Source organism: Manis javanica, chromosome 11 (assembly GCF_040802235.1).
Source record: "Manis javanica isolate MJ-LG chromosome 11, MJ_LKY, whole genome shotgun sequence".
Classification (NCBI taxonomy): domain Eukaryota; kingdom Metazoa; phylum Chordata; class Mammalia; order Pholidota; family Manidae; genus Manis; species Manis javanica.
The window spans coordinates 73,647,927-73,673,036 of NC_133166.1; the positions used below are offsets into that span (position 1 = coordinate 73,647,927).

At 40.8% G+C, this 25,110-nt stretch overlaps 1 protein-coding gene across 8 annotated transcripts in view; it reads left to right on the forward strand.

Moving 5' to 3' along the window:
- TP53BP2 (tumor protein p53 binding protein 2) overlaps nucleotides 1–25,110 on the forward strand; it is an 80,701-nt gene that overhangs the window by 39,604 nt on the left and 15,987 nt on the right. For 7 of the 8 annotated variants that reach the window (XM_037022708.2, XM_037022707.2, XM_037022702.2 and 4 more), the window contains 11 exons: nucleotides 9,626–9,727; nucleotides 11,582–11,756; nucleotides 12,410–12,591; nucleotides 12,943–13,107; nucleotides 13,456–13,684; nucleotides 14,951–15,061; nucleotides 15,369–15,517; nucleotides 16,242–16,701; nucleotides 18,189–18,958; nucleotides 21,446–21,583; nucleotides 22,287–22,420. In XM_037022708.2, coding sequence (XP_036878603.2) covers nucleotides 9,626–9,727; nucleotides 11,582–11,756; nucleotides 12,410–12,591; nucleotides 12,943–13,107; nucleotides 13,456–13,684; nucleotides 14,951–15,061; nucleotides 15,369–15,517; nucleotides 16,242–16,701; nucleotides 18,189–18,958; nucleotides 21,446–21,583; nucleotides 22,287–22,420 — 2,615 coding nt within the window. Of the gene's footprint in view, nucleotides 1–9,625; nucleotides 9,728–11,581; nucleotides 11,757–12,409; nucleotides 12,592–12,942; nucleotides 13,108–13,455; nucleotides 13,685–14,950; nucleotides 15,062–15,368; nucleotides 15,518–16,241; nucleotides 16,702–18,188; nucleotides 18,959–21,445; nucleotides 21,584–22,286; nucleotides 22,421–25,110 lie in introns of those variants that run through there. The other variant, XM_037022709.2, reaches the window with a different exon arrangement.

Genomic DNA, 25,110 nt, shown 5'->3' on the forward strand with positions numbered 1-25,110 from the left:
TCTCCAATATTCTGAAGCATAACGAACAAGTTCTTACATGGTGAACGAATTCTTACATAGTGAATAAATTCTTACATGGTGAACAGTACAAGGGCATTCATCACAGAAACTTTCAGTTTTGATCATGCATTATGACCTATAAACAATCAGGTCAAATATGAATATTCGTTTGATTTTTGTACTTGATTTATATGTTGATCCCACATTTCTCCTATTATTATTATTATTTTTATTTTTAATAAAATGCTGAAGTGGTAGGTAGATGCAAGATAAAGGTAGAAAACATAGTTTAGTGCTGTAAGAAGGCAAATGTAGATGATCAGATGATCAGGTGTGTGCCTATGGACTAAGTATTAATCCAGGCTAGACAAGGGCAGCAAGACATCCACAGATGCAGAAGATTTCTCTCAAAGCAGTGGGGGTGAGGTTCTGAGCCTCACCTCTGTTGATCCCCAAATTCTCACCTGATGGCCCCCCTGCGACTGTGCCTGTCTTAGGTTGTTCCTCCCTTGAGGAATCTTACCCGTCTCTGGCTAACCAGTCATCTTCCGGGGCCATACAGGGAAATGTAAAGTTGGTAAGTGAGAGAGAAGCCATATTGTTTGCAAAGGTTAGCTTTTTACTTCTTTGCAGATTTATGCCCTGTGGCTTCTATGCCCAGCACTTGTCTCGAGGTATCTTTACCACCTGGAGGAATTATGATACTCGGTAAATTCGATATGAGGCACGAATTCTATTTAAGGGTTGTAATTAGGAAGGAAGAAGAAAAGCTATAGATGTAGCATATGAAGGAAACATGGGAGGATTGATTATTTCTTTGACATATCTTCTTGTATAGTACCTTAAGTATGTATAGGTTTTAAACTACTAACTAATTTGCACACACATATTAACATAATAGGAATACGGTGACATAAACAAAGCAAATCTATAATTACCATCCATCTCCAGTGAAGCCAAGAAAACCATTTAGGCACCCTAGGCATTTGTGAAAATTTATCTACGATCTGATGGATATTGTCCAACTGTACTTGAACCATCAGACAAATTAAAGCAGCCCATTTCTGGGATCTGTTCACATCCCATATGTTCTTTTAACCATAGATAGTCTATAGTCATGAGATTTTGGAGTGCTACAACTTGCACCCCTCCCAACTCCTGGTTGAGTTCCAACAGTACAGATCCGGTCAAATTCGTTGTCTCACTGTATGCACATGCCAGCCTAGACATCTCCCTCCTCATTCCTATGGCAAGTCCAGGAGACGGTGGGCTGGATGCAGCCACAACCGCAGCATCGTCCGGATCCCTGTGGAGGCTTTTTGATGATCATCCCCCGGCACGAGTCCTCCAGAGAGTGCTGATGCCGGAAGCTCCTCCTCATATCGTATCTTAGTTCATTTTCTGGGTATCCAAGCTAGGCCTTGATCTTCTGCGTAGAAACAAACAGACCCTTTGCCCACACTTTGACATGCCCTCTATACCACTGTGCAGAACTCATTGGAGGTCAGCACACAGTAACTGCTTTTTTTTTTTTTTTTTTAATAGGAATATTATCAGAAAAGAGTACCTCCATAGCTGATCATCTGACACCCTTTAAGTGATCAACATTAAGGATATTTAAAGCATGCGTTGATCTTTGATTTACCAATAGTTTTATCCTGTTAAGGAGTAATCCCCCTTTTCTTTCTCTCTTTCTTTTTTTTTTTTTTTTTTTTTTTTTAATTTTTAATCTACACTTACATGAAGAATACTATGTTTACTATGCTCTCCCCTATATCAGGTCCCCCCTAACAACCACATCACGGTTACTGTACATCAGCTTAGCAAAATGTTATAGAGTCACTACTTGTCCTCTCTGTGTTGTGCAGCCCACCCTCCCCTTTCTCCCTCCCCCCCATGCATACTAATCTTAATACCCCCCTTCTTCTTCCCCCCCCTTATCCCTCCCTGCCCACCCATCCTCCCCAGTTCCTTTCCCTTTGGTACCTGTTAGTCCATTTTTGGGTTCTGTAATTCCACTGCTGTTTTGTTCCTTCAGTTTTTCCTTTGTTCCTATACTCCTCAGATGAGTGAAATCATTTGGTATTTCTCTTTCTCCTCTTGGCTTATTTCACTGAGCATAATACTCTCCAGCTCCATCCATGTTGCTGCAAATGGTTGGATTTTTCCACTTCTTATGGCTGAGTAGTATTCCATTGTGTATATGTACCACATCTTCTTTATCCATTCATCTACCGATGGACATTTAGGTTGCTTCCAATTCTTGGCTATTGTAAATAGTGCTGCGATAAACATAGGAGTTCATCTGTCTTTCTCAAACTTGATTGCTGTGTTCTTAGGGTAAATTCCTAGGAGTGGAATTCCTGGGTCAAATGGTAGGTCTGTTTTGAACATTTTGATGCACCTCCATACTGCTTTCCACAATGGTTGAACTAATTTACATTCCCACCAGCAGTGTAGGAGGGTTCCCCTTTCTCCACAGCCTCGCCAACATTTGTTGTTGTTTGTCTTTTGGATGGCAGCTATCCTTACTGGTGTGAGGTGATACCTCATTGTAGTTTTAATTTGCATTTCTCTGATAATTAGCGATGTGGAGCATCTTTTCATGTGTCTATTGGCCATCTGTATTTCTTTTTTGGAGAACTGTCTGTTCAGTTCCTCTGCCCATTTTTTAATTGGTTTATTTGTTTTTTGTTTGTTGAGGCGTGTGAGCTCTTTATATATTCTGGACGTCAAGCCTTTATCGGATCTGTCATTTTCAAATATATTCTCCCATACTGTAGGGTTCCTTTTTGTTCTATTGATGGTGTCTTTCGCTGTACAGAAGCTTTTCAGCTTAATGTAGTCCCACTTGCTCATTTTTGCTGTTGTTTTCCTTGCCTGGGGAGATATGTTCAAGAGGAGATCACTCATGTTTATGTCTAAGAGGTTTTTACCTATGTTTTTTTCCAAGAGTTTAATGGTTTCATGACTTACATTCAGGTCTTTGATCCATTTTGAGTTTACCTTTGTATATGGGGTTAGACAATGGTCCAGTTTCATTCTCCTACATGTAGCTGTCCAGTTTTGCCAGCACCATCTGTTGAAGAGACTGTCATTTTGCCATTGTATGTCCATGGCTCCTTTATCAAATATGAATTGACCATATATGTTTGGGTTAATTTCTGGGATCTCTACTCTGTTCCACTGGTCTGTGGCTCTGTTCTTGTGCCAGTACCAAATTGTCTTGATTACTATGGCTTTGTAGTAGAGCTTGAAGTTGGGGAGTGAGATCCCCCCTACTTTATTCTTCTTTTTCAGGATTGCTTTGGCTATTCGGGGTCTTTGGTGTTTCCATATGAATTTTTGAATTATTTGTTCCAATTCATTGAAGAATGTTGCTGGTAATTTGATAGGGATTGCATCAAATCTGTATATTGCTTTGGGCAGGATGGCCATTTTGACGATATTAATTCTTCCTAGCCATGAGCATGGGATGAGTTTCCATTTATTAGTGTCCCCTTTAATTTCTCTTAAGAGTGACTTGTAGTTTTCAGAGTATAAGTCTTTCACTTCTTTGGTTAGGTTTATTCCTAGGTATTTTATTCTTTTACATGCAATGGTGAATGGAATTGTTTTCCTGATTTCTCTTTCTATTGATTCGTTGTTAGTGTATAGGAAAGCTACAGATTTCTGTGTGTTAATTTTGTATCCTGCAACTTTGCTGTATTCCGATATCAGTTCTAGTAGTTTTGGAGTAGAGTCTTTAGGGTTTTTTATGTACAGTATCATATCATATGCAAATAGTGACAGTTTAACTTCTTCTTTACCAATCTGGATTCCTTGTATTTCTTTGTTTTGTCTGATTGCCGTGGCTAGGACCTCCAGTACTATGTTAAATAACAGTGGGGAGAGTGGGCATCCCTGTCTGGTTCCCGATCTCAGAGGAAATGCTTTCAGCTTCTCGCTGTTCAGTATAATGCTGGCTGTGGGTTTATCATATATGGCCTTTATTATGTTGAGGTACTTGCCCTCTATTCCCATTTTGCTGAGAGTTTTTATCATGAATGGATGTTGAATTTTGTCAAATGCTTTTTCAGCATCTATGGAGATGATCATGTGGTTTTTGTCTTTCTTTTGGTTGATGTGGTGGATGATGTTGATGGATTTTCGAATGTTGTACCATCCTTGCATCCCTGGGATGAACCCCACTTGGTCATGGTGTATGATCCTTTTGATATACTGTTGAATTCTGTTTGCTAATATTTTATTGAGTATTTTTGCATCTACATTCATCAGGGATATTGGTCTGTAATTTTCTTTTTTGGTGGGGTCTTTGCCTGGTTTTGGTATTAAGGTGATGTTGGCCTCATAGAATGAGTTTGGGAGTATTCCCTCTTCTTCTATTTTGTGGAACACTTTAAGGAGAATGGGTATTATGTCTTCTCTGTGTGTCTGATAAAATTCCGAGGTAAATCCGTCCGGCCCCGGGGTTTTGTTCTTGGGTAGTTTTTTGATTACTGTTTCAATTTCTTTGCTTGTAATTGGTTTGTTTAACTTTTGTGTTTCTTCCTTGGTCAGTCTTGGGAGGTTGTATTTTTCTAGGAAGTTGTCCATTTCTTTTAGGTTTTCCAGCTTGTTGGCATATAGGTTTTCATAGTAGTCTTTAATAATTCTTTGTATTTCTGTGGAGTCTGTCGTGATTTTTCCATTCTCATTTCTGATTATGTTGATTTGTGTTGACTCTCTTTTTCTCTTAATAAGTTGGGCTAGAGGCTTATCTATTTTGTTTATTTTCTTGAAGAACCAGCTCTTGGTTTCATTGATTTTTGCTATTGTTTTATTCTTCTCAATTTTGTTTATTTCTTCTCTGATCTTTATTATGTCCCTCCTTCTGCTGACTTTAGGCCTCATTTGTTCTTCTTTTTCCAGTTTTAATAATTGTGATGTTAGACTATTCATTTGGGATTGTTCTTCCTTCTTCAAGTGTGCCTGGATTGCTATGTACTTTCCTCTTAAGACTGCTTTCGCTGCATCCCACAGAAGTTGGGGCTTAGTGTTGTTGTTGTCATTTGTTTCTATATATTCCTTGATCTCTATTTTGATTTGTTCATTGATCCATTGATTATTTAGTAGCATGTTGTGAAGCCTCCATGTGTTTGTGAGTCTTTTTGTTTTCTTTGTAGAATGTTTTTCTACTTTTATACCTTTGTGGTCTGAAAAATTGGTTGGTAGAATTTCAATATTTTGGAATTTACTGAGGCTCTTTTTGTGAGCTAGTATATGGTCTATTCTGGAGAATGTTCCATGTGCACTTGAGAAGAATGTATATCCTGTTTCTTTTGGATGTAGAGTTCTATAGATGTGTATTAGGTCCATCTGTTCTAGTGTGTTGTTCAGTGCCTGTGTGTCTTTACTTATTTTCTGCCCGGTGGATCTATCCTTTGGGGTGAGTGGTGTGTTGAAGTCTCCTACAATGAATGCATTGCAGTCTATTTCCCTCTTTAGTTCTGTTAGTATTTGCTTCACATATGCTGGTGCTCCTGTATTGGGTGCATATATATTTAGAATGGTTATATCCTCTTGTTGGACTGAGGCCTTTATCATTATGTAGTATCCTTCTTTATCTCTTGTTACTTTCTTTGTTTTGAAGTCTATTTTGTCTGATATTAGTACTGCAACCCCTGCTTTCTTCTCGTTGTTGTTTGCCTGAAATATGTTTTTCCATCCCTTGACTTTTAGTCTATGCTTATCTTTGGGTTTAAGGTGAGTTTCTTGTAAGCAGCATATAGATGGGTCTTGCTTTTTTATCCATTCTATTACTCTATGTCTTTTGATTGATGCATTAAGTCCATTTACATTTAGGGTGACTATTGAGAGATATGTACTTATTGCCATTGCAGGCTTTAGATTCGTGGTTACCAAAGGTTCAAGGTTAGCTTCTTTAGTATCTTACTGCCTAACTTAGCTCGCTTATTGAGCTGTTATATACACTGTCTGGAGATTCTTTTCTTCTCTCCCTTCTTATTCCTCCTCCTCCATTCTTCATATGTTGTGTGTTTTGTTCTGAGCTCTTTTTAGGGGTGCTCCCATCTAGAGCAGTCCCTGTAGGATGCCCTGTAGAGGTGGTTTGTGGGAAGCAAATTCCCTCAGCTTTTGCTTGTCTGGGAATTGTTTAATCCCGCCATCATATTTAAATGATAGTCGTGCTGGATACAGTATCCTTGGTTCAAGGCCCTTCTGTTTCATTGCATTAAGTATATCATGCCATTCTCTTCTGGCCTGTAGGGTTTCTGTCGAGAAGTCTGATGTTAGCCTGATGGGTTTTCCTTTATAGGTGACCTTTTTCTCTCTAGCTGCCTTTAAAACTCTTTCCTTGTCCTTGATCCTTGCCATTTTAATTACTATGTGTCTTGGTGTTGTCCTCCTTGGATCCTTTCTGTTGGGAGTTCTGTGTAATTCCATGGTCTGTTCGATTATTTCCTCCCCCAGTTTGGGGAAGTTTTCAGCAATTATTTCTTCAAAGAGACTTTCTATCCCTTTTCCTCTTTCTTCTTCTTCTGGTATCCCTATAATACGAATGTTATTCCTTTTGTATTGGTCACATATTTCTCTTAGTGTTGTTTCATTCCTGGAGATCCTTTTATCTCTCTCTATGTCAGCTTCTATACGTTCCTGTTCTCTGGCTTCTATTCCTTCAATGGCCTCTTGCATCTTATCCATTCTGCTTATAAATCCTTCCAGGGATTGTTTCACTTCTGTGATCTCCTTCCTGACCTCTGTGATCTCCTTCCTGACTTCATCCCACTGCTCTTGCATTTTTCTCTGCATCTCATCCCACTGCTCTTGCATTTTTCTCTGGATCTCATCCCATTGCTCTTGCATTTTTCTCTGCATCTCTGTCAGCATGTTCATGATTTTTATTTTGAATTCTTTTTCAGGAGGACTAGTTAGGTCTGTCTCCCTCTCAGGAGTTGTCTCTGTGATCTTTGTCTGCCTGTAGTTTTGCCTTTTCATGGTGATAGAGATAGTTTGCAGAGCTGGTACAAGTGACCACTGGGAGAGCTTCCCTTCTTGTTGGTTTGTGGCCTTTTCCTGGGAGAATAGCGACCTCTAGTGGCTTGTGCTGGGCAGCTGTGCGCAGACAGGGCTTTTGCTTCCTGCCCAGTTGCTTTGGGGTTTATCTCCGCTGTTGCTGTGGGCTTGGCCTGGCTGGGGCTGGTCCTCCAAAATGGTGGAGCCCTGTTGGAGGGGGAGCGGCCGTGAGGCTATTCATCTCCGTAAGGGGCCTCTGTGCTCCCTGCTGCCCAGGGGGTTAGAGTGCCCAGAGATCCCCAGATTCCCTGCCTCTGGTCTAAGTGACCTGTCCTGCCCCTTTAAGACTTCTAAAAAGCACTCTCCAAACCAAAACAACAACAGCAACAATGAGAGAGGGAACAGAAAGAAAAAAAAAGGAAAAAACATGCGTTTTTGGTTTTTTTTTTGTCCTCAGGTGCCGGTCCCAGGCACCCGCTCACTGGTCCTGCTGCCCTGTCTCCCTAGCACCAGGGTCCCTGTACTTTCAAGGCTTCCAAAAAGCACCCACCCACCGGTCCTGCAGGGAAGGAACGCTCGATATTCTTTGTCCTCAGGCCCTGGTCCCAGGCACCCGGTCACCAGTCCCGCCTTCCTGCCTCCCTAGCACCGGGGTCCCTGTCCCTTTAAGGCTTCCAAAAAGCACTCGCCAAAAAGAGAGAAAAAAAGGGGAAAAACGCGCGATTTCCTCCGTCCTCAGGTGCTGGTCTCAGGCACCCGCCCTCCGGTCCCACAGGGAAAAACGCGCGATATTCTTTGTCCTCAGGCGCCGGTCCCAGGCACCCGCTCACCCGTCCCGCCGCCCTGCCTCCCTAGCACCGGGGTCCCTGTCCCTTTTAGGCTTCCAAAAAGCACTCGCAATAAAGAGGAAAAAAAAAGGGGAAAAACGGACGATTTCCTCTGTCCTCAAGTGCCGGTCTCAGGCATCCATCCCCCGGTCCTGCAGGGAAAAACATGGGATATTCTTTGTCCTCAGGCGCCGGTCCCAGGCACCCGCTCACCAGTCCCGCCACCCTGCCTCCCTAGCACCGGGGTCCCTGTCCCTTTAAGGCTTCCAAAAAGCGCTCGCCAAAAAGAGAAAAAAAAAAGGGGAAAAACGTGCGATTTCCTCCGTCCTCGGGCGCCGGTCTCAGGCACCCGCCCGCTGGTCCCGCAGGGAGAAATGCGGGATATTCTTTGTCCTCAGGCGCTGGTCCCAGGCACCTGCTCACCGGTCCCGCCACCCTGCCTCCCTAGCAACATGGGCCATCCCTTTAAGGCTTCCAAAAAGCACTTGCCAAAAAAAAACCGCTCTAGTTTCTTTCCACCCGCCGGGAGCCGGGGGGAGGGGCGCTCGGGTCCCGCCGGCCCGGGGCTTGTATCTTACCCCCTTCACAAGGCGCTGGATTCTTGCAGGTGTGGATGTGGTCTGGATGTTGTCCTGTGTCCTGTGGTCTCTATTTTAGGAAGATTTTTCTTTGTTATATTTTCATAGCTCTATGTGTTTTTGGGAGGAGATTTCCACTGCTCTACTCACGCCGCCATCCTGGCTCCGCCCCTCCTAAATACTATTTTTTATGCTATTGTAAATGATATTTTTTAAGGTTTTTTTCCCCCAATTTTTGTTGTTGGTAATACGTAGATGTACAACTGATTTTTTTTAAATTTTTTTATTAAGGTATGATTGATATACACTCTTATGAAGGTTTCACATGAAAAAACAATGTGGTTACTACATTTACCCATATTATCAAGTCCCCACCCATACCCCAATGCATTCACTGTCCATAAGTGCAGCAAGATGCCAGAGAAACACATTCAATTTTAAGAAGAGCTCTGTGTCCCCTCTGGTTCTGGAGACCACACTGAAGCCAGCAAAAATGGCCTTGGACTACAGCATCCTAGACATATTTGGTACAACTGATTTTTTACATGTTAATCTTTTGTCCTGCAGTCTTGCTGTATAACTTACTTGCTCTGAGAGCTTTTTTGTAGATTCCATAGGATTATCTTCATAGAAGATTGATTATGTTGTCTGTGAGTAAAGGCAGTTAATGTCTTCCTTTCCAATCTTGGCACAGTTTCTTTTTTTTTCTTGTTCTAGTGCACTGGCTATACCCTCTAGGGCCATATTGAATAGCTATTTTGAGAGTAGACATCTTGCTTTGTTCTTGATAACACAGTATATCATGAATTTTTTTAAATGGTAGTATCATGTTTTTAAAGGGTGTTCTGATGTCTGTATTCTAGGTTTTCTGCCATTGCCTAAATTCCATGTTTAGTATCATCAAACACTACTTTCCTAATATAAATTAACTACAAGGTAATTCTGAGTTGTTCCATTTATGTCACTACTGAAACTATTAATTTTAAATATACAACTTAGAGTAAGAGTGTTGGTTTGTATATTAGTTTTACATCTTAAGTAAAGTGGGGTATCAGTATAAAAATTAATGATCTCTTTAATATTTTGGAATAAAAATGGTTAAATAATTTTGCCATGGTTGTTTAAGGTGAACCTTATAAATGGACCTTTGAGGAAGACTCTGTGACCATTTTACAATAAGGTGGATTGTTTGTGTTTGATTTATAGGTTAGTAATCCTAGGATGGATTTGACCCTTGCTGAACTTCAGGAAATGGCATCTCGCCAGCAACAGCAGATTGAGGCCCAGCAACAAATGCTGGCTACTAAGGTAATGTATTGTTTAAAAGATCTGACTTGCCACCACTGTTGTATATGTGTAAAGCCGTTCATATTCTACCTGCTATGTAGTGCTTTCTCCTCTTTACTGCAGCATTTTTGGAAGTCTTTAAGTTGTCTCACTTTTTGATATTTTCCTGACCCCTGATTGTGATCGAAGTTAACCATGCTCTACTGGGTATCAGTAAAACAGGAAAGGCATGAAGAAGCTTGCTAGTAGGAGCTACTCAGGGCTAAGTTTGCCCTGAATCATCATGGTAGCAGAGGTAGTTAGAGTCTGCAAGTGCTAACACTGTCCCTTTCTGCTACTTGGCACCAATAACAGGCTGCTTGCCTTTATTTGGGAACATTGTCTACCCACAAGCTTAACCTAGTCCTCTTCTTGAACAAGGCAAATACAAGATGCCTTTGTTAATATCAGAACCAGTCTTACTTCTGCTTCTCCTGGCAGCCATAGGCTTCTAGTCTAAACCAGATATTATCTGACTTTTTCTGTGAAGGGCTATATAGTACATATTTTAGGCTTTGAAGCCTGTTTTGTCTCAGTTCTGCAGCTGTAGCATGAAAGCAGCCATAGACAATAGGTAAATGAATGGGTGTGGCTGTGTTCCAATAAAACTTACAAAGACAGATAGCAAGCTGGATTTTGCCTGCAGGTTCCTTGCCAACTCCTGGACTAAACTCAGTATCTGCAGCTGACAAGTCTTTTAGTGACTTTAAGCTCACTGAAGCGAGGGTATGCAGCTGATGGTTTGACATAGCAGATTACCCAGCAGGGCTTTGAAGTAATGGCCAGGGCTTTTATAAGGTGGTTTTCAGCATGCACTATGGCCTTCCCAGGGTTCCTATGCATCTATTTTCTGTTTTTGATGCTGGACACTGGCTTTTTCAAAATCATGTGCATCATTGCTTCTCAAGCTTTACACGGACAGGAATTACCTAGGGATCTTGTTTAAAATGCATATTCTGATTCAGTAGGTATGGGTGGGAGTCTGAAATTCTGCATTCTGACAAGCTCCCACGTGATACTGATGCACCAGTCCTTGAACAGCAAGGACATAAATTCAAGTAAAAAGGTTGATAACAGAATAATCTCTTACCTTGGGGGTCTTATTTTGAAGCTATTTCTGTGGTATTTATATATTTATGCATATTAATGTGAGAAATTTACCCTTGATTATAAAGGTGTGGCTCTATCACACAGTTTTGGTTAAAATTCTGATATATTAAAAATAAAATTTTAACTTGCATAATTGCAGTTTTCTAAAGGCATTAAATAGTTCTTTAGCTCTTTTCTAACTGTACCATTCAGTGCCCACTAGCCATGTAAGGGGCTGTTCAGAAAGATTCACATTTCATTAATCTTCACTGTAGCCCTGTGAAGTGAAGTTATGTAATTTTTCTGAAGTCTCATAGGTAAGTAAGTCATGTAGCTCAGGTCTGAATTCAAATTTGACTCTAAAACTTACCGTTTATCAACTTCCTTACCCTGCTTCCCACCCCTGCATGAGCTCCTTCTTAAACCCATAGCTGTAGCTCATAAACGCTAGCTCAGGGATTACTGTTTGCTTGCTTGCTTGCTTGCTTGCTTGCTGAATAAGAACCACTTGGATTAAACATTCAGATTCCTGAATCTTAACCTGCTGGAGATTTTAGGGTTGGGTGCAGGAATGTCTGTTTTTCACAGACATCTAAGGTGGTTCTGATGGCAGTGTGCAGGACAGATGGTAAGGCCAGAACAATGCTGCACTTCAGCCTCAGCATCTCAGGGTTGTGCTTAGGTTATTTTGGGGTTAGTGGTAACCCTGTTTAAAATTGTATGCCTGATGAGGGCTTATGTCTTTAGGAGCAGCGCTTAAAGTTTTTGAAACAGCAAGATCAGCGTCAAAAGCAACAAGCTGCTGAGCAGGAAAAGCTTAAGAGGCTAAAAGAAATAGCTGAGAATCAGGAAGCTAAGCTAAAAAAAGTGAGAGCACTTAAAGGACACGTGGAACAGAAGAGGCTAAGCAATGGGAAACTTGGTGAGTTGCTCCTAGCATGGTTACCTTAGCACCCAGGACCTGAGGCTGCCTTAACCCAGGACTAAGGACTGTGCCATAAACTGTTGGAGCATAGGAAAGCACATTGGTGTAGAAATTTATGTAGTTTTACAGTAGTAAATAAGGAGAATCAGATGAGACTTGTGTGTAAATGACTCTAAGAAAATTTGTTTTGAGAAGTAGAATTCACTGGGGTTTTGATACTGCTGTTTTCCCTGGATTGAATGCAGCTGCCCAGTGTTTTAAGCCATGATTCTGTTACCTTTGGAGAATATGAGAGTAGTTTATTTTTTCTCGCTAAACACTTTTTGGCTGAAAACTTGAAGAAGCAAGAATTTTTATTCATATAATAGCTCCATCTACCACTGAAACTGAGATTAAAAGTTCTAAATAAATTTGTTTCTTAAATTTGAAGTTTGTTTAATATTATTCCTAATATAAATTTTGTTAAAGATACATTCAGAGAGTCACAGACATTTAGAGATATCTCTGTTGATTTCAGTTGCTTATAAAGATAGAGGTTGGTTCTAGGACATTTGTGAGACGTCCCCTCTTCATAGAAAGTTTATTGTAAAGTGGGGTTAACTGGTCCATTCTTTTCAACTATCATTGCTTTTCTTGTTCCTCCATTCTAGTGGAAGAGATTGAACAGATGAATAGTTTGTTCCAGCAAAAACAGAGGGAGCTCGTTCTAGCTGTGTCAAAAGTAGAGGAACTTTCAAGACAGCTTGAGATGCTCAAAAATGGCAGGATTGATGGCCATCACGACAGCCAGTCTGCAGTGGCTGAGCTCGATCGGCTCTACAAGGAGCTGCAGGTAGTCCTGGCTGCTTATGAAATGCAGTGGGACCTCTTTTCCAGCAACACAGAGTTGTCCATATAAGTGGCAGGAGGGCTGGATTTCAGTTTCTTTTCTTTAAAGGGGAGAGGGGGAGGAGGACATAAATCCCATAGAATCTAGAATAAACTTTGTAGTACCTCAGACAGGAAATTTGAGGTCTTCCTTATAACCACAGCAGTGGTCTAACACTTAATTTTAAACCATGAGATGGGGAGTGTGGAGGGACCTTACATTTTTATAAGTTATATAATAGTTAACTATGTGATTCTCTCTGAGGGTTATTCTTCCTACTCCTTGGTTACCTCTTTTCCCCCCCATTTTATTCAGTTGAGAAACAAGCTGAATCAAGAGCAAAATGCCAAGCTGCAGCAACAGAGGGAGTGTTTGAATAAGCGCAATTCAGAAGTGGCAGTCATGGATAAGCGTGTCAATGAGCTGAGGGACCGGCTGTGGAAGAAGAAGGCGGCCCTACAACAAAAAGAGAACCTTCTGGTAAGTGGGCTGTCTTGAGGGTGGGGAGGAGGGAAGAAGAGGACAACCCAGGGAAATCACCTAGGCCAGCATCTCTTCTTCAGCATCCTTGCTGGTGTGCCCCCAGACAGAGCAGAGCTGCGGCTCCCCGGGAGAGAATCTCCTGTTCTCACAGATGGTAACATTGTTACCTGTGTAGCTCTTTTCTCCTTTCTAATATTTCTAATAAAGTGTGGGTAAGAGTCATCATGGAGTGTTTTTGCTTGGAATGTTCTTGTAGACTGTTTGACCTAGATCCTGAAAGTGCTGATCTTTACAGAATTATGAAAATTTCATGGCCTTTTCTGAGTTTGACTTTTTTTCCCTAAGGTCTCAGCTGATGGAAATCCACCCCAGCAAGGGGGGTCGACGCCTAGCCGCGTAGCTGCAGTCGGTCCCTATATCCAGTCAGCTACTATGCCCCGGATGCCCTCTAGGCCTGAACTTGTGGTGAAGCCAGCTCTGCCGGATGGCTCCCTGGCCATACAGGTGTCGGAGGGGCCGATGAAAGTACAGACACTGCCCAGCATGAGGTCGGGGGCTGCTTCACAAATTAAAGGTAAAAACGAGTCATTCCCGAGTCCTTCCCCCCTTAGCTCCTCCCTGTCCTCACAGTGACTTTTCCCCAAGTTTGAGTTTTAAAAGGATGTCTTCCCATCCCTTGTTCATGTTTAGCTCTAAGAGTCTCCTTACATTTCTTGCTAGCACAGTGGTGAGTTTGCTAAGGTTTCTTAACTGTAAATAATACAGTTCTGTTTGAGAAATGAAATAAAATGTAATGTTTCTGTGAATCTGAAAATTATTTTGAATTCCTTCTTGTTAATAAGGAAATTCTGACCTGACACTAATAATTTGAGAGCTTTTCTTTCTGTGTAGAACACCATGAATGTGTTAGTGGTGTCATTTTTACAGAATATGAAGTGGTGAGTTCATTCTGTTGATGGTGGGTGTTTACTGTTCATATGTGCTTATGCATGAGAATTTGTCTACTGATAATTTTTAGAGTAAGGTAAACATACTGGGAGATAAAAATGAAAATAACTGAGCTTCCTCGTGTTAATTTGCATTCTATATAGTCCTCAGGTATATTTGGAGGAACAAGCCAGAGTTTTGTGATAAGAGGAGAAAATGAAGGGGAATTTTAGGAAAAGTAATGTAAAGACACCCTTTAATGACCTTATCATTCAGACCCCCAAAGGAAAAGATAACAGCCAGGATTGTGTCTCTTCCTTAACCACTATCATGTGTAGACAATAGCAAAATTTAAAAGTATTAATTGTTTTGTGGTAATTACTATTGGGAAGCAATACTGCTACATAGTCTGGGTTTTATTGTAGAAGAGTTATTATTGTTTTGTTTCTATAAGGAAAAATAAAAGCTGTGGCTTTGAAACTTAATTACCAGTGTAGAAAAATCTTGAACACACAGACTAGACAGTGAAAGCTAGTGGCTGAATTTACAGGTTAAAAGCCCTTTGCCATTGGGTAGTGCGTTTCACTGTGGTGTCCTTAGGTAGGGTGTGCCCGAGAGCCTGCAGCTGCTGTACTGGGAGCCGCTTCCTGAGTGTGATGGTGACGCTTTCTTACCTAGTGAAGGCTCTAGCAGACTTTCTGTATATCATGACTAATTTAAAATTGTTTGAGCAAAGGGGAAAAATCTTACATTAGACATATGAAGTCTCATATTTTCTAAATAAATTTACTGGGGTTGTTGTGAGTCTGAAAGTTAAAACTGTTTTTAGAGCTTCAACTTCTTAACAGCAGAATGAACCATTAAAATCTCTTTAGAATGCTGGGTTATTTGTAATTGCTTTTCTGCATTCTAGCCTCTAAAATCCATCTGCTTGGCCCTGAGTGGAGTCCTCCAAATGCAAATCCTTTCCCGGACCAAGCCTCTGCTCCTGTCCCTAAAAGCTTTGGGAACGCTCCAGACCAAGGTGACGTTTATTTGTGGTGCTCCTGAATGTTCTATTCTGGCCATCTAGAGTGTGCTGTGTATTGTTTTTTTAGATAATTTATTTTCTAGTGTGTTAAAACTAGGGATGGTATTTATTTCCAGACCACCTTCATTTAGCCAGGGAGTTACTAGCATTGCACTATACTGTAGTCAACTTAATTTAAAAATAGGAAGGCATTTAGTGGGCATAAGGTTTCAGAGGTATTGAGAAGAGGTAAACATGTGTGAATAAGAAATTTTATCATAGACAGTTTGAATTCAAGAGTGGGTTTTTTCTCCTTTCTCAGCTGATGAAGGGGAGGTTCCGCTGAGGGAGAAGGAGAAGAAGGTGCGTCCCTTTTCCATGTTCGATGCGGTGGACCAGGCTGCTGTCCCGCCCTTCTTTGGCGTGCTGAGGAAAAACCAGAGCAGTGAAGATATCTTGCGGGATGCTCAGGTAAGAACACCCACTCTAAAATGTAATGGTAATTCTGTGTATTTTTTAGAAGAGTTAAAGTATTATGTGAGGGACAACAAAAAACCCCAAAATATATCTGAAATATATGAAAATGTAACAGCATTATTACTTTTAATTCTATTTCTTGAGTGTATTTGTGGTCTCGCCATATTGGAGAATGACCGGACATACTTGCTTCATGCAATTCTCTAAACACCTGAGCACATTGAAGAACGTCGTATTTGTGCTGCCCAATTACTTTGTTTCTTAAAAATTTGGAGCTGAGGTTATGTCAAAGGATTCGGTGGTGAATCTTCCATAGCTGTGAGGGCTCTGAACTTTGACGCCAGTTTATGGCTGCTCCGAGGGAGTTGTTTTTACCCCAGTGGTCACGACTGCATGAAGTTGCAATGAACTAGAATGGTTTTCAGTTTTGGTGCTGTCTTGTGAAAATGGCAGTTAAAAATATTCAAGTGGGCAGTTATAGCTGCTCAAATAGGAAGTGGCAATGAGGAGGGAGTTGTGCAGGGCAGGAACTATATCCCATTACTGAATTCCCTTATTAAATGTGATTACATTCAGAAATTTGAAATTGTTTAATGATTTTAAAATGTGAAGCTAGTATTCTTAGTATATTCTTAGATTTGTGAAATTAGGTTGTCTGGAACATCCTGTGTACCCAGCAAAACAATATTTTAACTGGCTTTTTGTGTGTGTATTTCAGGCTGCAAATAAAAATGTGGCTAAAGTACCACCTCCTGTTCCATCAAAACCAAAACAGATTAATTTGCCTTATTTTGGACAGCCCAGTCAGTCACCATCAGACATTAAGCCAGATGGAAATTTTCAGCAGTTGTCAACAGCTGTTGTGTCCACGGGAAGTAAACCAAAAACTGTAGGGCAGCAGTGGGTCCTGCTATCCCCTGGTGCTCCCTCGGTTGGCCAAGACCTAGCTCTTCCTCCAGGTTCTAAGCAAGAAAGTCCCCCTGCAGCCGCTGTCCGGCCCTTCACCCCTCAGCCTTGCAAAGACACTCTACTGCCTCCCTTCAGAAAGCCCCAGACTGTGGCAGCAAGCTCAATATACTCCATGTATACACAGCATCAGGCTCCTGGGAAGAGCCTCCAGCAGCCAGCACAGAGCGCGTCCACCAGAACCCATTCCAGAGGGCTGCCCTTCTCCAGTGGTGAGTGAGTCTTGGTCTTATTTGACCTGCATAGAAGATGTGTTAAGTCCTACACCAGAGCCACCACTTGTCAGTAAACAGAAAATGGCATGTGCCTGTTTCGAGTGATGCTTTTATTCTAAGAATTTTAATTGTGGCTTCTGTTCTTAAGTGTGAATTTAAAAGTTTCCGCTTAAAGTCAACTCCTGCAGTAGGCACTGAAGATAACAGATATAAAATGAAAAATGAATAAGATGAAATAAATTTGAAAATAATTAATGAATAAGGCAAATAAAATGTAGAGTGAAGACAAGCCTCCTGTATTGTAATCACCCACTTGCATTTGTTCCCTGCTCCCTGGGCCCCTTTAGAACCGAGAGCTCAGGAGCTCATGAGTGAGTGGGCCACAGTGCACCAGGAGTGATAGGGCAGAGGCTGTACCTGGGGATAACAGGGCACATAAGGTACCCGTGGATGACAGGGCAGACAGAGGCTGTACGTAGGGGTGACAGAGCACAGGTTGTACTGGGGGTAAAAGTTCAGAGGCTATATTCTGGGGTGACAGGGCACAGGTTGTACCCAGGAGTGACAGGGCACAGGCTGTACCCAGGGATGACAGGGCAGAGACTGTCTTCAATATGGGATTTATCAGGTGTTCTTGGGGAACATGACTGGACAGCTGCACAGGTGTGTATTTTTTTAAAAAATGTTCCGATTGTAAGTTCTAATGAGAACACAGCTACTTGTTAAATATAAAGCAAAAATACTACTTTATGTTTAACATATATGATCTGTTAATTTGTTGGGTTCTTCTTGAGTCATTAGTTTATAGGATTAGAATCAAATTCACCATGTTTTAATTGAATGAAAGTGGCTTTCCAGTAATGAAATAAGCATGTGATCATGGCCTAAAATGTCATAAATTTAACTTGACAGCAAAGAATTTATATGCTATATTTTACTCATTTCTTTTCATGAGTCTTTGGTAAAACTACTAATATAATAATTTGAGAAATGGTTAATTTTGATATAATCACAACATTAGGGGGAATAGTTTTTGTAAATAAAAGTAGTTGTTAATAATTTTATAAGCCAAACATGATTTCTCACACTGATTTACTTTTGAAAAGTATGAAAGATGGACGCATGTTTAGTTTTAATCTGGATACAAAGGATTACCAAATTTCATTGATTCTAAATTCTTTTCACATTTTGGCATTTTAAATATGGATGCTACAGTCAGTTTTTACAGTCTTTTCTTTCTTAGTGGTGCATAAAATTAATGATGTGTGTTACAGTGAATGAGGGTTTTCATTCTGTAATAAGTTTATTATGCAAAGATGGGAAGGCTTGCTTTTTCGTTTGTTATTGTTAAAAATTAGTTGTATTGAAGAGTATTATGTAATAGCTATGAAATTTGAAAAGGCTTTAGTTACTGTTAGCCATGTTTGTTACTTTAGGTTTTGTTAATTAATACTAACCAGGGCTTTTTCCGCATTTCCAATTAGTGTACGGCAAGCCTGTGATTGCTTCCGCCCAGAGCCAGCAGCACCCTGAGAACATTTACTCCAGTGCCCAGGGCAGGCCTGGCAGTCCGGGGCCTGAAACAGAGCCTCTTCCTTCCGCTCCAGAGAACCACGAGAATGAGAGAATTCCTCGGCCACTCAGCCCAACCAAATTACTGCCTTTCTTATCTAATCCTTACCGAAACCAGAGCGACGCTGACTTAGAAGCCCTACGAAAGAAACTGTCTAATGCACCACGGCCACTCAAGAAACGTAGCTCTATTACAGAGCCAGAAGGTCCTAATGGGCCGAATATTCAGAAACTCTTGTACCAGAGGACCACCATAGCTGCCATGGAGACCATCTCTGTCCCATCATACCCATCCAAGTCGACCTCAGTGACTGCCAGCTCAGACAGCCCAATGGAAATCCAGAATCCATATTTACATGTGGAGCTGGAGAAGGAGGTGGTCTCTCTGGTTCCTGAGCCAGTGTCCCCAGAGGAAGTAGGGAGTGCCAGTGCAGAGAATGGGGACATGCCGACTCCTCCAGGCCTTGACTATGTGCCTGAAGGCATTGCAGACAGCAGCCCACATTTCCAGAACAGCATGGGAGAGCCAAATCCAGAGGCTCCCCATCTGCTTGACGTATACCTGGAGGAGTACCCTCCCTACCCACCCCCTCCATACCCATCTGGGGACCCAGAAGGACTGGGAGACGACTCTGTGAGCATGTGCCCACCTGAGATCACTGGGCAGGGGGCCCTGCCTCCTGTAAGTGACCTGGTATCTTATGACCATCAGCACTCCTCTGCCTAGTCACAGTCTTCTAGGGGTTGATCACCAGAACTCAGTGCAACACCAGCAAGTGTAGGGCCATTCGCAAAGATGGTTTTTGTTTGAATTGCCTGTGGTAGCAGATGTGTTCATATCCCCTTTTATTTTACAGCTCCCTTGGTACAAAGTGGCTTGGATAAATGTTAGATTCTTTTAGAGGAACGCCTTTGTGAAGGAAACAGAGTTTTGTTTTTATACCTATAAATAACCACATTTGTGTTTCTCTTCTAGCTGATGTCACATATTTGGGAAGCAGCTGGGCATGAGAAGACCTGGATTCAAAACTGATCACTAGTTTAGTGAAACTAAGTTCTGTGAACCTGGAAGGGTGGCATAACTTCTCTGATTGGGGACATTACTCTTTTAAACTTTTCTAAGAGTGAACTTATTTTTAATATTTAGGTGGAACCTCACACATCCAGCACCGTTTAGCTGGGAGGGTTCTGGATGAAACAGGGGCCAGAGAAGGGACTGGGCTATGGGGCCTCAGCCTCGCCTCCAGTGCAGTTCCAGCACCTCTGGACAGCATGACAGCCCGTGGGGTTCTTTGTACTCTGGCCTTATGTTATCCCAAAGCCTTCTATGTATTGACATGGCCGTGTCTTCTGCGCTACTCCCAATATTAAGCTTTTGCTTGGAAGTTAGTAGGTCACTTTGAAATAGATGAGAAAAAATCAGATTCCTAGAATGTCTTTTAAAGAAGTAAGCTTTTTGAGAGTTTAATTTGAAAGCATTTTGTTTCAGGGTGCCAAACTGAATTTTTAAAATCTGGTCAAAAGCAAAACAGCATACTGCAGGCATTTTTTTTTAAAGGTGCTTTATTTGTTGGAGATGTATATATATGTGTGTGTGTGTGTATAGGATTCTAGAAAAAATTTTAAAATAGAGCTAACACTTTTTTAACAACTTTGTGCCTTCATTCTGAGGCATGATTCTCTTCAGTTTCTTTTTTATTTAAGTATTTTTGATATACAATCTTTTATTGGTTTCAAGTATACAACACAGTGGTTCAGCAGTTACCCATATTATTAAATACTCACCCCCTCTATTGTGGTTACTATCTGTCAATATAGGAAGATGTTACAGAATCACTGGCTATATTTTCCATGCTGTACTACCATTCCTGTGACCGATTTATATTACGATCAAGAATTTTTGTGCCCCTTTATCCCCTCAACCTCCCCACCCCACCTACCCTTTCTTCAGTGTTAAACATGGAAAAGGAAAGAAGTTTTAACATCTACTTTTGTTGGTTGTGTCAAAATAATTCGTACTCTTAAAGATGGAAAAGGAAAGCAGCTGATAAAGTAGCATAATTTCTTTTTAAGATGCTGTTTTCCTCTTTCTTAGGAAAGTAGTTTACTTTTTCTTTTCCAGTCCGAGTAAAATAGAAGCCACTGTCATGGATGTGGCAGGCGTCCTCACACCAGTGCTACTCAGGAGTTGTGTTATCAGAGTCATATAGTGTTTACACTGCTTTTCTTTTTTCCAAGAAACCTCAACATTTTAGCCATTGCACATTTGTGAGACGTTTTATTGCCAGTTAATGTTTTTTAAACTTGGTTGTTATCCACATCTGAAATGCAATAAAGACAAATACAGGTCATACCATAGTTAGGAAACAAATGTTAGCACTTGGTTGATGTGTTTTAAGAAACCTACTGCATAGGATATTAGAATTAATCTTTGTAATTTTGCCCTTTTTTTTTAAAGGCCTAACTTATTAAAATGTGGAAACACTTGATTTACTTAGGTGTTTTGGAGTATAGTTTTAATGCAAAACAGTGATAGCATTTTAAGGCTAGTAGGATTTCTTACTGGTTTACCTTAGTTCTATGCTTTCCTCACACGGAGGCATATTGTTGTGAAATGGTTAAAAGGAGGGGCTTTGAAGAAGCTGAATTACTTGAATTTAAATTCCAGCTCTGAAGTTTATTGGCTATGTGCCTTCATTTTCTTATCTGTAAAATGGGATGATAGGGTTTTGTGAGGAATAAATGAATGCCTATTCAGTAGATGTTAGTATTACAAGTCTGAGTTGTGCTCTTGCCCAACCTAATTGCGAGGTTTACTGTGCTCGGCTAGATAGGTTACTTAGAGACAGTGTTGGCTCACTTCCATACTTGACAAAAGCCAGTCTGCTTGTCGTGGAAGGGCATGCTCTTGGCGCAGCCCCGGCTCTCATGTTTACCCAAATGTAATTTCGCTGGGTTTGAAAAAGCCTTTCCCACTTTGTTAGATGGGTTTATTTATTAAACTGTATATTACGATTTAGATACTTTTCTGAATACAGATGTACTTTAGTAAAATATGCTGAATGCGTACTTGTAAAGTTCCCTTCGCTAATGCAGCTGAGTTGTTACTCCTCCCATATTGGTGGTGGCCTTGGGTCCGGCCATTATTTTCCATGCATTTCCTCTACAGGGCAAAAGGACAAACTTGCGTAAAACTGGTTCGGAGCGCATTGCTCATGGGATGAGGGTGAAATTCAACCCCCTTGCTTTACTTCTGGATTCTTCTTTGGAGGGAGAATTTGACCTTGTACAGAGAATTATTTATGAGGTATGCTTTAATGAGCAAATTTCTTAAATATAACCTTGTATTTTGTTTCAAACCTCTGAACAGAAAGCTGCAGTGGAGAAACTGTATTTTTCAAACTGCCTTCTTCTTTGGGCATGGGACTATGGACAGGAACATGTGCATGCTTCAAACAGGCTTTGTTTTTTTTTAAAGATGTGGCTCTAAAATGTTCAATAATGTAGAAGTTCAGTTCTTACTAGAGTCCCCTAGAGTACTTCTCTTTCTCAGGGAGATTGTCCCATCCTTAGAAACTGCTCAGGCATGGATTTTACTGTATAGTTTTAAATACAGATGTCGTCCCCACTTTACAGAAGGCTACTATTTAAAATATTTTTAGTTGACCTGACCTGTTTTCCTTTCTACGGCAAATGTACCTGTACATACACACTAATTTGTGGTGGGAAGTTGGAGGATAAGTAAACAAAATGACTGTAAGAACATAGCTTCTGGTACTTCTTCAATTCTTAAAAAACCTCTCTATAATATCTACTTAATGTGGTTATTCTGTCTGTCTGATTTCTAGAATTGTCCATGGTATGGTTTTCTTGGCTCCTGTAGGTTTTAGTTATAATTTTTAAAAAGTACCACAAGAGTCTATTTCTGTGCTTTTAATCCTAAAGAGTCAGTTAATAGTGACAGTTCAGGTGACAAGCAACTTTAGTGACAGACGTCCTTACTACTGTAGGTGGATGACCCAAGCCAGCCCAACGATGAAGGCATCACTGCGCTGCACAACGCTGTCTGCGCGGGCCACACAGAGATCGTCAGGTTCCTGGTACTGTTTGGTGTGAACGTAAATGCAGCTGATAGTGACGGATGGTAAGATTCTTGTTGAGCTCTGCTCGAGTGTCAGCTGTCCTGCTGTGTTTCAGTGAGTAAGCAGCACTGTGGCTGCCCCTGGGAAACACAGAGGGTGCGGTGTCCTTGCTGCCTCTCACCCAGGGTAGAGAAGTGAACCCGTCCGCATGCAGTGGTAGTCTCACTTCCATCTGGGTCAGGTGGTGTTTTTAAAGTTTAGCAGTTAAATAATAAAATAAGAAATCTCACAAAGTGGTACACAGTTAATGAGCATGCTTCAGCCAATTCGAGAAATGCTGATTTAAGCAAAGTTTCCCCAACCCTCTGAAACTTCTGTCTTTAATGTACTGATGTCCGTTGTGTGTTTCCAAGGAGAATTAAAAGTATAACCTTTCCCAAATATATTTGACCATGGGATCCGTTTCTCATGGAGCACCTTTAAGAACTGTTGTGTGCATAAAACACAGGATATACTATTATAAATGATGAATATTGTTCATATGATAATGTATTATTGTTAAATAATAATAATGAAAGTCCTAATAAATTGGTCTCATTTCTAATAACTAGAATAGAATAAATGGTAAATTTTGTTTTTTTATTTTGAAATTGTAATATGCTCTATTTTGGAGTATAAAAAAATTACCTAAGATTTTTTTTTTCTTTTTAGACCCCCTCACTGCAGACAGGGGACCCTTGCAGAAGACGCAGGGTATTTATAGACAGGAGGCAAAAAAGGTCCGGTGGATGCAAACCATGTTTTTATTAGAATGAGGGGAGAGTAGGAAAGAAACCCCTTAAAAGAAACTTGTGAGGAGAGGCACACAAGGCAAATTGAATGGCCTGAGAAACAGAGGAGTCAGGGGAAGTTAATATTCTTTTTTTTTCTTAATTTTTAAAAAATTTTATTATCATTAATGTACAATTACATGAAGAACTTTATGTTTACTAGGGTCCTCCCTTCACCAAGTCCCCCCCACAAACCCCATTACAGTCACTGTCCATCAGTGTAGTAAGATGTTATAGAATCACTACTTGTCTTCTTTGTGTTGCACAGCCCTCCCTATGCCCCTGCCCCACCACATTATACATCCTAATCATAATGCCCCCTTTCTTCTTCCTCGCTCATCCCTCCCTTCCCACCCATCCTCCCCAGTCCCTTTCCCTTTGGTAACTGTTAGTCCATTCTTGGGTTCTGTGATTCTGCTGCTGTTTTGTTCCTTCAGTTTTTCTTTGTTCTTATACTCCACAGATGAGTGAAATCATTTGGTATTTGTCTTTCTCCGCCTGGCTTATTTCACTGAGCATAATACCCTCTAGCTCCATCCATGTTGTTGCAAATGGTAGGATTAGTTTTCTTCTTATGGCTGAGTAATATTCCATTGTGTATATGTACCACATCTTCTTTATCCATTCATCTACTGATAGACACTTGGGTTGCTTCCATTTCTTGGCTATTGTAAATAGTGCTGCGGTAAACATAGGGTGCATCTGTCTTTTTCAAACTGGACTGCTGCATTCTTAGGGTAAATTCTTAGAAGTGGAATTCCTGAGTCAAATGGTATGTCTATTTTGAGCATTTTGAGGAACCTCCATACTACTTTCCACAATGGTTGAACTAATTTACATTCCCACCAGCAGTGTAGGAGGGTTCCCCTCTCTCCACAAGCTCGCCAACATTTGTTGTTGTTTGTTTTTTCGATGATGGCGATCCTTACTGGTGTGAGGTGATAATCTCATTGTGGTTTTAATTTGCATTTCTCTGAGCGATGTGGAGCATCTTTTCATGTGTCTGTTGGCCATCTGAATTTCTTCTTTAGAGAACTGTCTATTCAGCTCCTCTGCCCATTTTTTAATTGGATATATTTGCTTTTTGTTTGTTGAGGTACATGAGCTCTTTATATATTTTGGATGTCAACCCTTTATCAGATCTGTCATTTATGAATATGTTCTCCCATACTGTAGGATGCCTTTTTGTTTTATTGATGGTGTCCTTTGCTGTACAGAAGCTTTTTAGCTTGATATAGTCCCACTTGTTCATTTTTGCTTTTGTTTCCCTTGCCCGGGGAGATATGTTCATGAAGAAGTCACTCATGTTTATGTCAATGAGATTTTTGCCCATGTTTTTTTCTAAGAGTTTTATGGTTTCATGACTTACATTCCGGTCTTTGTTCCATTTCGAATTTACTTTTGTGTATGGTGTTAGACAGTGATGCAGTTTCATTCTCTTACATGTAGCTGTCCAGTTTTGCCAGCATCATCTGTTGAAGAGACTGTCATTTCGCCATTGTATGTCCATGGCTACTTTATCATATATTAATGGCCATATATGTTTGGGTTAATGTTTGGAGTCTCTCTTCTGTTCCACTGGTCTGTGGCTCTGTTCTTGTACCAGTACTAAATTGTCTTGATTACTGTGGCTTTGTAGTACAGCTTGAAGTTGGGGAGTGAGATCCCCCCCCACTTTATTCTTCCTTCTCAGGATTGTTTTGGCTATTCGGGGTCTTTGGTGGTTCCATATGAATTTTTGAACTATTTATTCCAGTTCATTGAAGAATGCTGTTGGTAATTTGATATGGATTGCATTGAATCTGTATATTGCTTTAGGCAGGATGGCCATTTTGACGGTATTAATTCTTCCTAGCCAGGAGCATGGGATGAGTTTCCATCTGTTAGTGTCCGCTTTAATTTCTCTTAAGAGTGTCTTGTAG